Below are 13,117 nucleotides of genomic sequence, written 5' to 3'. Positions count from 1 at the left end.
GGGTGCTTTGGGCATGGGTGCTCACTTCAAGACATTAGTTGTTCTGGACATTAATACTGACATTTTAGAGATAGCTAACTCCTGTCCTCATATTGATTAGTGGTTCCAAATGAATAACTTCTGCAATAGGGAACAGACACAGAGATACACTCAGCATCTTTCCAAATCACTGTTCTGTTTATGCGGCGCATTTGAAGATTTTTATACACATGATTACGTCAGTATCACATTAATATTACAATTGTACTTTTATGGTAACAAGGAGTGTTACATAGGCAGGCTAATTTCTAATCAGGACTTGAAGGAATGCAAACGTAATGGAAACATTATTAGTGCTGTGTGCACAATGAGTTCAGTGTGCAATACATACAAAATAGAATACAATTTTATACAGAATTTGCACATTTCCTTTACAATCTCCCTTCTTTTTATCACTGTTTTACATTTTGTTCACAGACCACACTTACTATCACCTTTAACCTGGAACCTCCTTACATTTAGGTGGAACTAGTCCTGGTCTAGGAAGCACACTATACTGGGGAGAATCTAATAGCTGAGAGCAGCTATATCATTCCAAAATGAACTGTTATTGTGACTTACATAAAAAAACAAATGATTGATTAGAAATTTTTACAGAGTAATTGGCTGTACACTCAGATCCTGTGGCCAGAATGGCCTTGTAGCTTAATTTTGGACATGCCGATTTACCAGCATAGTTAAACATAGACAATTTTACATAAAATGGAAGACATATAAATAACAATATGACTTAAACATGGTTGAAATACTTTTCAAACATTTAAATATACAAACAAAACTTTTCAAATTAAACATACATATATCCCTTACTAATATATTTATTAAAGCATTTGAATAAATAGTACCCCAGACTGTGATTCCAAGAGGAAACCAAATTAAAAACAGAGATCATTTCATTTAGTTTTTTTTTTTTGCAGTGTTTGGTGTGGATCCAGTTGAATTTTCCTGCAAGTTTTGTAAACTGTACAAAAAATAGAAGCTGTATTGTGTCTCCAACCAATATATATATATATATATATATATATTACATAAAGATGGCCTAGGCTATAAGAAGATTGCCAAGACCCTGAAACTGAGCTGCGGTGGCAAGACCATACAGTGGTTTAACAGGACAGGTTCCACACAGAACAGGCCTCGCCACGGTCGACCACAGAAGTTGCGTGCACATGCTCAGCGTCATATCCAGAGGTTGTCTTTGGGAAATAGACATATGAGTACTGTCAGAGGTTAAGGGTAGGAGGGTTAGCCTGTCAGTGCTCAGACCATACGCCACACACTGCATCAAATTGGTCTGCATGGCTGTCGTCCCAGAAGGAAGCCTCTTCTAAAGATGATGCACAAGAAAGCCTGCAAACAGTTTGATGAAGACAAGCAGACTAAGGACATGTATTACTGGAACCATGTCCTGTGGTCTGATGAGATCAAGATAAACTTACTTGGTTCAGATGCTGTCAAGCTTGTGTGTCGGCAACCAGATGAGGACAAGTGTGTCTTGCCTACAGTCAAGCAAGGTGGTGGGAGTGTCATGGTCTAGGGTTGCATGAGTGCTGGGGAGCTACAGTTCATTGAGGGAACCATGAATGCCAACATGTACTGTAACATACTGAAGCAGAGCATGATCCCCCTCCCTTTGGAGACTGGGCCTCATGGCAGTATTCCAACATGATAATGACCCAAACACACCTCCAAGATGACCACTGCCTTTCTAAAGAAGCTGAGGGTAAAGGAGATGGACTGACCAAGCATGTCTCCAGAACTAAACCCTATTGAGTATCTGTGGGGCATCCTCAAACAAGGTGGAGGAGCGCAAGGTCTCTAACATCACCGCCAGGTAAGTGATGTCATCATGAAGGAGTGGAAGAGGACTCCAGTGGCAACCTGTGAAGCTCTGGTGAACTCCATGCCCAAGAGGGTTAAGGCAGTGCTGGAAAATAATGGTGACCACACAAAATATTGACACTTTGGGCCCAATTTAGACATTTTCCCTTAGGGGTGTACTCACTTTTGTTGCCAGCGGTTTGGATATTAATGACTGTGTGTTACGTTATTTTGAGGGGGCAGCAAATTTACACTGTTATACAAGCTGTACACTCACTACTTTACATTATAAATGTCTCTTAATAATCCACAAGTCACCTGGCTTTAGTTTATGAGATACTTCCAAACTGTTAGGATCTGGAGTTTGGGGAGAAAATACATTAATTAGTTTGTCAAAAACCTTAAAAGATCAGCAACATTCTCTGAGATTCCAGTGGAGGACTTCAGCTGCTGAGAAAAATATAAGCAAGTGGACAACACACTTCCAAACAGAATTTCATAGGAAAAGAGTCAATATCCCCTTAGGGCACGGGTGTCAAACTGGCATCCTTCCAGCTGTTGCCAAACTACAAGTCCCATGAGGCATTGCAAGATTTACAATTGCAAGCATGACTCCAAAAGGTAGAGACATGATGGGACTTGTAGTTTCACAACAGCTGGAGTGCCGCCAGTTCGACACCCCTGCCTTAGGGGATAAAAAGAAAGGCCATAGTTTTCTAGTTTCTGACATCCCCTTAATTACTCTACTTGTTCCCCTACATTATGGACGGTAGGGGGTGTAAATTAAAACCTCAGACGTTTTGTAAGGACTCTCCCATAAAACAAGTTCTTCTGTTACACTCTGTAATTTTTGGAATTTCCTTTCTTGCAAACTACTTCTGATAACTCTCTTTGCTGTGGCCTTTGCAGTAGCATTTGACACCGGACAAACTTCTGGCCATTCAGAAAACATGTCCATACAGATCAGTGCATACTCGTAAGATCCTGACTTGGGCATGTGGATATATCCTTTTGTAACCTCTGAAAGGGATGTTCAGTTTTTGGTAACCCCTTTGATAACAGGTAAAACAAGAAGCAGTATTTTAAAAAACAACTGTGGTTAACCCTGGTGCTATCCCATGCTCATTTGCTAAGGCAGTCGTAACTGCTTCTGACAGATGACACGGTCAATGTGTCAAGCTGAAAGGAAAAGAGTGGCTGGCAGACCTAAAAGATCACATTTTTCCAAGTTTTGTTTCATAAGAAATTGCCCCCACTGTGCACATCTTGTTCTTTTTGTTCTGGGATCCTCAAAGTTTAATTATTAATCCCAAATCTACTTGGCCAGAACTAGGGTGAGTTGCCAGACCCAGCAAGTGCCCGGGGCTGTAATGCTTCTTATTTGTGCATTTTAATGTTAGTATGGCTACCTCAGCAAGAAGCTGGAAGGCTGAAGGCAGCCAGTCAATTAACTTAGCATGCTTTATTGCTTTACTTGCCAAAGTAAAAAACTTCTAGCCCTTCAAATGGAACCAATATCATGCACCACCACAAAAGCTGTCTAATTCTCTACTATCTATATAAATGTATACTCTTTTGATAGCTCACAGACTTTGCTAAAGCATGGAGCTCTGCTTCTAGAGCTGGGGAAGAAGGATCAAATGATTCTGAATACAGAGCATCCTTCTGGGTGATAACTGTATATTCAGTATGGGTCTAGCCATCCTCGGTATAAAATCGGGATCAAATTTCCAAAACATCAAATATCTGGGTCTTCAAGGAGTGTGTCCTCACTGGGCTCACAGCAGCTGATTCCTACATCAATTTAACATATGTAGTTTTTCTTTGTCTCCAGCCTCCTCCAATATAGGCAATAAGGTGTCTGGGTTCAATGGTACATCGTTTTCATCGTTATATTTTGTACATAAATAACAATACAAATTCATATTTTGTGAACCTTAAATTAGACAGATATTTAGTTAGGCTGTTTGCCATAGTTGCTGCACAAAATGTGGGACCATTAAAGATGAATAATTGACCAAAATAATGTCTGTACCTTTGTCCAGTAGCGCTTTGCGTACAGCTACTTCTCTGATATAGCCGGGTGAACCCATCATTACTGGGTCCAGCTTGCATGAAATGTATCTCGTTGGCTTGTTTTTTTCCTACCATGCTCTTTGTGTAAGAACTCCAGTTTCATGTTCTAAAAAGACAACCTTTTTCCTTCCAATACTATAATTTCTCTTCGCTTACTCTTTTCTTAGTTTTAATGAAATAATACAAATCCTTAGCTTCCATCTTGCATATTTTTTTCAAAGCCACAAAATAATATATTGTAACAATACCGTGTGGTCATATAGAGATGTCCATAAATCCAAAGTTTTCTTTAGCTTACCACTGCACGTACAAGTAAAAGGGACAAATCATTTCACAGTCCGCACATTCTGCTTTGGATTTAAAAATAAAAATAAATAACAAAAAATACCAACAATCTGTATATGAAAGAACAGAAAATCATTAGCCAATTCAAAAAACTATAAAACATCCGGCTACAGGTGGCATCTATCCTAAGAGTGTGCGTGGACTTGGTTATAATTTTATTTATTACTCTCACATCATGGACCGCACATCAAATTATTATCAGATCTTTAGATTTAATTTTATAGAAGAAGTTCTCATGTATCCCGTCCATCTAGGCTCTGTTAAGTATTAAGGCAGATGCAATATACCCACCTCACATTAATCTAAAGTAACCCCATATCCATCCTATTAGATTGTGAGCTCTTATGAGCAGGACCCTCTTAACACTATTTTTTTTTATTGTAAAAGTACCATATCCCTTTGTATTGTGAAGTGCCGTGCAAACCGTTGGCGCTATGTAAATCCTGTATAATAATAATAATTATAATAATATTTACAGATTTTCCCAATAACCTATATTCCATTTCAAACTAAAGGTTTTCTAAACAAATTAAAATATATCTATATCATTAATAAAATTGTTAACAGCATGTCAGAAATGAATACTGAGTGATAATCTCAATATTACACCCTAATTCCAGTTACACAGATACATCTCCTTAAAGGCGCACGCTTTACCGCTTTTTTTCCCTTTTTTAAATGCACTGTTTCCATTATCAAATATATTTAATTTGTTTTATTTTATACATACTATATGCACTTTTAAATTTACCTTCATTTTACCATGATTACTGTGATCACATTGTGTATCAGATTAATAAAGCTGGCACATAATGTTATGAAAACTTGTAGTCATATTATATGTGTCCATGCCAGTTATCACTAATGTCCCGTCCCAGCACATTCTTCTCATGGGAAAGCGGAAAAGAGGGAGGGAGGAAATCTACACAGACTTACAGAACTAAAAACCCCAGCGGACCCATTCACACACATACACGATCATCTCTCCAAAGTTGCTTACATTTTTTACACAAAACGTGCATATAATTCTCTCACATTCTTTTTACTCTCTTCAAAATTTTCCTGCCAAAATTTGTTTTCCTTATTTTGTTCTCTGATATCCCTTCATCCCCAATGTACTGTAATCCCATACTCAACTTACTCCAGCTCTTACAATCAGATGGGCAACCATAGTGCTCATCTCATCTTCTTTCTCTGACCACATATAAAGAATTCTGTTTGAGCCAAGGCCAAAAATTATATTATTTCCATACAATTTGACCTATTTCTCTGTTTTGGCTTTTTCCCATGTTTTAGAATTTACTAGTTGTGGTGCCTCACTCTAAATTAATTCCACAACTTAACATCAAAAATTCCCCTCATGTCTAATGTTACATTGTCTGTCACCCTTCATCCATCCTGCTCAAATAGATAGGTGTTCCTCTAGCATTTTAATCTGCATGATTTTTAATCCCTGTGGCCTTGGTAACACTGTTACCCATTGTGGATCCCTGTCCACTTTAACCATTTATCTAGGGCCTCTTGCCTCTAGATCTATTACAGCAGATGTGTGCTTCATATAACCTGTTAACCAGCACTATTCTTCGTTTTCTTATCTATAACACTCCAATTGACAATAGACAGTGACAACATAACATATAACCACCAATCCATACAGTTCTATTAAGCAGAGTAAAATAGTTGCCCTTTGTCCCGAAAATGCATTATCGATCAAGGAAGTCAGATATCTGAAAATTTAAGCAAAGGGCTTACCTCAGCTAGATAATTATCAGAAATTCCCAGATTGTCTCAGGCTGCTTGTTTCAGATTCTCAGGATCACCTGTAAATCCCTTTGAAGGCAAATTTCGCCATCTGTTCATTAATCCAAGGCAAAGTTCGCCATCTGTTCTGGACATTAATGCTGAAATTTTATAGATAGGTAACACCTATCCTCATATTGATTAGTGGTTCCAAATTAATAACTACTGCAGTAGGGAACAGACACAAAAAAATACACTCAGCATCTTTCCAAATCACTGTTATGTTTATTTGGCGCATTTGAAGTTTTTTATATACATGATTACTTAAGTATCACATTAATATTACAATTGTACTTTTATGATAATAAGGGGTGTTACATAGACAGGCTAATTTCTAATCAGGACTTGAAAGAATGGAAACGGTGTAAAAACATTATTAGTGCCTTGAGCGCAACGAGTGCAGTGTGCAATACACAAGCAAAGCTTACAAAATAGAATACAATTTTATACAGAATTTACAAATTTCCTTTACACTAGTATACGAGGAAGGCTAGAAACACTATCAAATTTTAAATGTCTCCTGTGCGCCTCTTGAAGATTTTCCCTCACTTCACAATGAAAGTGACAATGAAAGCATTATCACCAGCCAGGAAATTAAGGGGAATTTCTTTGCAGGAGCTTGTGGATAGGAATCTTGACATGAGTACTGTTCTTTCCCCACGCTATCCAAAACCAGAAAAAAAAAGTTTTTGGCTTAACATACACCTAAAATATTTATCAATAATCCTTTATTTTTCATGTAAGAATATTGACATGTTACTCCCAGTCCTTCCTGTTGGCACATGCAGAAGGACTTGTAATTGAACAGGGTTGTGTGACCTCAGTACCCATGCAGAAGTTCCTATGAAAACCTATTAGCAGTGAGGGAAGAGTGGATTACTCTGAATTTAGATTGAGATTAGAGGAGTTTCCTGACTTTGGCAAAGATGATTTGTTTCCTCCAGGCAATTTCATCAGAATTGACTGTGCAATGTAATAGTTAAAATGATCTCTGTGCTGTCCTTTCTGAGTTTCAGCGCTCCAGAATCCTGATGCTAGTACAACAATACTGTTAGCTGGCTGCTTTTGATCCCTGCATGATCTGCTTCCATAATTTGAATGAAATTTGTCACCACATTAGAATTCCATAGGGCCAAGATTGCTGCAAGATAATTAGCAGGGAACAGAAGTGGTAAGCTAACAGCTACCTCTTTACTGTCATCAGGGACTTTACAGAGCTGTATTTTAGGAGGAATAGCATGGAAATAATTTTAAATACCAGCACACATTTACCAACAAAAATCTTCTGATCATACTTAGAATTGAAGGGCCTTGAAATGTGAAATAGATAATAGGGGTTTTGTTTCTAGGATCCCCTTATTTCTTATACAATTTATATACTATTTGTCAGTTCCTATAATTAATTAGCAACCATATAATCTTTGACTATATTGAAGGACGTAATACAATGCAATATTAGCGATAATAATAAACACAATGCTCAAAGAAGCAAAGTCTTATTTATTTACAAAGTAAGTAAAACTAACATAAAAATCTAAGCCAATACTACAGAGTATATAGGAATAATAGTAAAGATGATACGTTACATAAGTTCGTCCTCAAAACTGAGTATCTTTAGCTGGTCCAACGTCATGGCAGAAAGAGACAGAAAGAGACAGAAGCATGGCCAACACTATATTTAAAGGCCCTCTCAAGCACTCCCACACACACCCTTGACCCACCTGGTGTAGTTCTCCATCCAGTGAGCAAGAGTCAATCACTGGGGAGTCTGGGCTGAGGCCATGCCCCACCGCTAGCGGGTATGTGTGAACTCCCTGGACAAGGAATGGTATGCAGCCTTTTGTTACACATCCTATCCTAAATACTTGCTTTTCTTGACACTTCCAAGATAACAAGATAACAGTCAATGGGCCAAATAATTCTTTGGCAACCATGCAGTAAGACTCCATAAATGTCTGATATAGAAACATGTTGCCATCCAACAAAATGCATACAGGGACATTTTCTGGATATGTTACATACATGACTATGTAGCCACCCACTGAATAAAATACCCTATTAACTGTAATCTAGTGTCACAAAAAAAACATAATTTGCTGAGCTATGTGACTATACTTGCACAGTTTACCCAAACTTGCCCATTGATGACTGCTCTAGAAGTCAGGTTCCCTTTATTAACGCTTTATGAAAGAGATATTGACTCTCAAAATTACTTAGCTTTCCTATTAGATGTCCTTGACATTCTCTGTGCATATACTGTTCAATATCTTCAACCTGGGAGCCCTAAACGCAGTACCACTGTAATATGCAGGAAGGAAAGTCAAGGGCTGGCTTCCCTTTCCCTGAGTTTGGTACCATTAATGAAATTACCGTACTTCATATTTTTTCTGAAGGTGTTTTAAATAATTGTAATTTCAGTAGTAAAATACTTACCTTCACTGACTGGTTATTCAGGCTTTCCCAGCAGCCTATCAAGTGGCCTCTGTTGAATGGGAAGTATCAGTTTTCACACTCTGATCGGCTGCCTTTGCCTCAGTGTAAGCCCCTAGGTCTTTAGAGGTAAGAACCTTGTAACCAATTGGGACCAACATGTGGCTATCAAGGGAGGAGGTCCTGAAGCACTGTTATTCTTTATTTGTTTAATAGAACACTACTCTTACTTAAGCTTTGAATTGTACTGAAAGTTTTTTTTAACACCTTTTGTTTGACCTGTTCCTATTATATAATGTAAAGAAGAGCCTCTTGGGCACATCATTTCTGAATTATTTCTGTCTTTGGTCTGACACAGAGATCCAACTACCTGCACAGACAAGTAGTCCAGTTTGCAAGCCAATATCCTAATGTACGCGTCACTTCATGGAGAATGGCGACCATCTGGGGAGGAGCAAGTCTTCTGTCCACCTACTTGCAAAGTATGAGAGACCTCCTTGAGATGTCTGATTGGAATTGGGATTTCTTCATCAATCTCAGTGCAGCCGACTATCCAGTCAGGTATGGAAACCTTTATACAGTATACAGTGTAGTATGCTCCTTTGCTGATATGTACATTTCATATACTCATCTTTTTACCCACTTTTTAAAGATTTAAAAGGTTGTGGACAATAAGTGAAAGGGATAACAGGATAACACAAATTACATGTTTTAGTATTTATGATGGTCATTTGTGGGCATGACAACTACACGTGAAAACCCATAAAGCTGAACTCTAGGCAGATAACTAAATACAAAGATGACATGAAGATAATGTTACCTTCCAATGCATGTATATTTCTTTCCCTCTACTTCTAAGATATACACAGCTCTGCCACACAACACAGTCCTACCTGGAACGAACGTAGGCGACCATATTTTTCTACCCTGCTGTTAAAGTGAAACTTCAGTCAATACAACAACCTTCTTCATCCTGGCTCACCCCCCCCCCTCCCACAATTGGATAAAAATGTCAAATTAAAAATAAATAAATATATATATATATATATATTTGGTGGTGAACTTCAGCACTTCCTTGTTTCTCGCCCAGACGAGAATGATGTTGCGGCCCCTGCTGCCTCCTGGGATGTCCACATCTTCTTGCTAAAGATACAAGGACCACAGTTACTGGCATTGTTTGTGCATGGGGTGGGGAGAGGCTGATCCTTTTGGCACATCTGTGCACAGGTCAGAAATTCAAAGGTGATGGCGCAGGGGAGGATGGGTGAGGAAACAATTTTAGGTTACTGAAGTCCCTCTTTAGATAACACTTACAGGTCTTTTTTTCTCCCACAGTCTGTACTTGGACAGCGAAAACAGAAGCAGCTGATTAATTGGCTAATTTCTCTGTCACTCTGCTCTCTTCTTCTATAGGCATGTTTCCTGTTAGCACATGAGTACTACAGCTCAACTCACTGGCTCTCAGAGCTGCATCCGTCTTTCCAAGTGTGAGCTTTGCCGTTCAGGCCCTTGATTTCTAATTTCAATACTGAGCACTTTTGTATGCGCTCATCTTGCAACTACCTCCATCTGATTAATTGTGCTACCCCCAGCTACTACACTATATAGTTGAGTTACAATTTTCCTAAATGCCCTCATAGCTTGATCAGACCATATTCAGGTAAAAAAAAGGCTAGGGCATGGAATGAGAGACAGATGTAGGCTAGTAGAAAAAAGGGGGATTCTTCTAACCTAGCATGTTAATTCCAGTAGAGATGGAAGAGGGATGGAAGTGAGCAATGGCAGCAGATGCTGACATTACTGTTTGTTTCAGTAGAGAACACAAGCAATCCAAACAGATTTTTGACCTGCATCTGATCGAGGTCTCACTTAAAAAGATGTCACAATAGACATAATACAACCAAAAATTGTGAACTTTGGTAACCTATATCATGACCATGGACTTTTCTAATACGTAAATAAACATTTCTTCCAACTCAAGTGGCGAATTTGTGCTGTATAGATCCTTGCTGATATTGAAGGAATCAAGCTTGATATTTTCTGCCATGTTGGAATTACCTTGCTTTAGGCGTCTGCTGCTATGACAAAACATTACACCACAGGCAGTTGTGATACGTCAATGTACTGAGTGGTCTGTGCCTTTTACAAATATGTGTACTGCACATAAAGTTGTAACACAGCATGACATTCTCCTCTCTATTAAATGTCTCCAGGATTTGCCTGCAGCCATTCAGCTTCTGAAAGTTGTCTCATGAGGCAGTCTTCATAAATCTACATGAGTGACTTCATCCATGCCTTCTGTTGTGTGATTGTAGGGCATCTACTGATGTTAAACAACACTTTAGTAAGCACATTTATTGGCAGTATAACAGTTTGTCACTTTAAAGTTACATTTTATTGTGTTATAATTGTGTGTGACCCAGTACCACAGTGGTCTTATCAGATTCACAGTATTTTGGTATCTTCATATTACGGGAACATTTAGGCCTCATGCACACTGATGCTTTTTTATTTTTTTTAACTCCCCTAGAAGCTTCCTCCTGGCAGCAGAATTTTGGCTAAATAAATGATACTTGTAAAAGTGTGTACTACGTTTGGGTATTAAATAATATCTTATGGACATACAGGATCAGTTCGAGAGTGCACATGCACGAGTGCCCCCAGGAGCGACAGCGCGGGACCCAAGAATAGAAGGATTGGGGCTGCTCTGTGCAAAACCACTGCACAAAGCCGATAAGTATAACAAAATAGCATGAAAAGGTGTAATATAAAAAGAAAACAAGATTTACAACTTTAATTATTGCTGTTTTCTTGCCTCACTACTCTGGTTAAACAGAGAGGCTAACCGAATTTTCCAATTATATATAGATCAATTTTGTGAGTCATAAATTGAGTCACAATACCTATTCTTTGGCTAGAGGGAATACCATCTGTCTGTTTTGAATGGAAATTTGTCACTACTTTCTTTTTGCTTTCTGACATTTACATTCTTATCATTCTTCAGTATTTCAGTTTTTTTCTTTGAGTCTGCTTTTTAGATGTGAACACAGTATGGGAGGGCTAATCCAAAGATGGCCATCACTTTAAGGGATCAATTCATAGAGGTGTGCAAAAACATCATAAAGGTGACCTTCTTATCCCTGAGATGTTAGTGGATGTTTATGCTTGAATACCTCCATACCTCAGTGAACTCATGATATTTATCTCCTGGAGTGAGAAGTAGAAGTAATTAACACTTTGGGAATATCTCACCAAAAATTAAATTTTTGTTGCAGAGGATGCCCAAAAACCTGACTTGTATCCTAGTGCACACTTCTGGGAAAATCAGTGAACCAATCACACAAGCAGAAAATGGCATTTCTGGGCAAGGGGTTCAGTAAACCATCTGTCTATAGAACACCATCAGGTTGCCATATTTGTAACTGGTAAAGGTAATTTTTAATAACATTCAATCAGAATATCATTTGCGTAGCAATTGTATATGCAATTTTTCTCTTTTTTTTAATTTGAAAATTTTTCCCATGAAAGTGGTGTTACCTTTTAAAGTGGAAGGAAACTTGTTTAACCCGTACCTACAAGTAAGCCTATAGGTTCAATTCAATCTACAGGTAAGCCTGTAGGTTCAGTGAATATCTCCTAAACGTGCACGGCTTAGGAGATATTCACACAGCATGTAGTCGGTGATGTCACCTACGTATGCACTCTGAAGGGATGGCATAGCCGTGCCGTACCTTCAGAGCTTCATGTCGGGACTCCTGCACACATGCGTGGGAGTGACATCATTGAGGCGCTGGCTATTCATACAGCTAAAGTCTGCAAACTTGGAAGTAAGACCGGGTGCAGATGGATGCGCTCGTGAGCCATGAAAGTGCTGCACTGAAGGGCTTCGTGTCCATGTAAGTCTGTCATAATGTGCTAGTATGCGGTGCATACTAGTACATTACTATTTAAACTTGCAGGGGCCTGATTTTTTTTCTTCTTTGGTGGCGGTTTACTACTTCTTGAAAGTGTATGTAAAAGGAATGCAACATGGTAAGTGCATCGCTCCTCAATGTAATAAAACTTGCTCAATGTGGTACTGTGCAAAACATCACACAAAATGGATCACCATTTGTCTGCCAGATAGTCAGTTCAAAGTACTTCTAGTCCTATTAATACCAATATTCAATCCACACCATACAACAAAAACATTAGGGTTACATAGAGTGATGTGCTGGCACATCTCCAATGTTAAAACAACATAATTTGCTCCCATGGGACTTTAACACAGCAAAAAGACATTTTTCCTAAATTAAACATATTTTATTTATACAAAAGGTTAAAAAGAGAATATATTTTAAAAAAAAACTCAAGTGCTCTGGTGTGAACTACACAGTGATACATATTTCTGCACTACAATACCCCTGTACCTTCTGACAGGGTAATTCATTCAATTTTATATTTCAACATAATTTCTTCAAACAGTATGCCCTAGCGGAGAATCTCCAACATGCTTCAGTTGGTTTTCACAATCTACATCAGGGGGCAAAGAAGTTATCTAAGTTTAAAAAGAAATTACATGATGGCGAATAAAAAAAACACTACATTGTATACAAGAAACATGCTTTTT

The 13,117-nt window shown here is 38.3% G+C and overlaps 1 protein-coding gene across 1 annotated transcript in view; it reads left to right on the top strand.

Moving 5' to 3' along the window:
- XYLT1 (xylosyltransferase 1) overlaps nucleotides 1–13,117 on the top strand; it is a 468,857-nt gene that overhangs the window by 300,390 nt on the left and 155,350 nt on the right. The window contains exon 4 of the mRNA XM_089679075.1: nucleotides 8,867–9,069. Within this exon, the coding sequence (XP_089535201.1) occupies nucleotides 8,867–9,069 (203 nt within the window). The remainder of the gene's footprint in view (nucleotides 1–8,866; nucleotides 9,070–13,117) is intronic.

This window comes from Staurois parvus, unplaced genomic scaffold (assembly GCF_062004578.1).
Source record: "Staurois parvus isolate SC_StPar_1 unplaced genomic scaffold, SC_StPar_1.0 ptg000217l, whole genome shotgun sequence".
NCBI classification, from domain to species: Eukaryota; Metazoa; Chordata; class Amphibia; order Anura; family Ranidae; genus Staurois; species Staurois parvus.
Note: the sequence above shows the minus strand (reverse complement) of the source record. Positions and strands in the feature narration are given on the sequence as shown.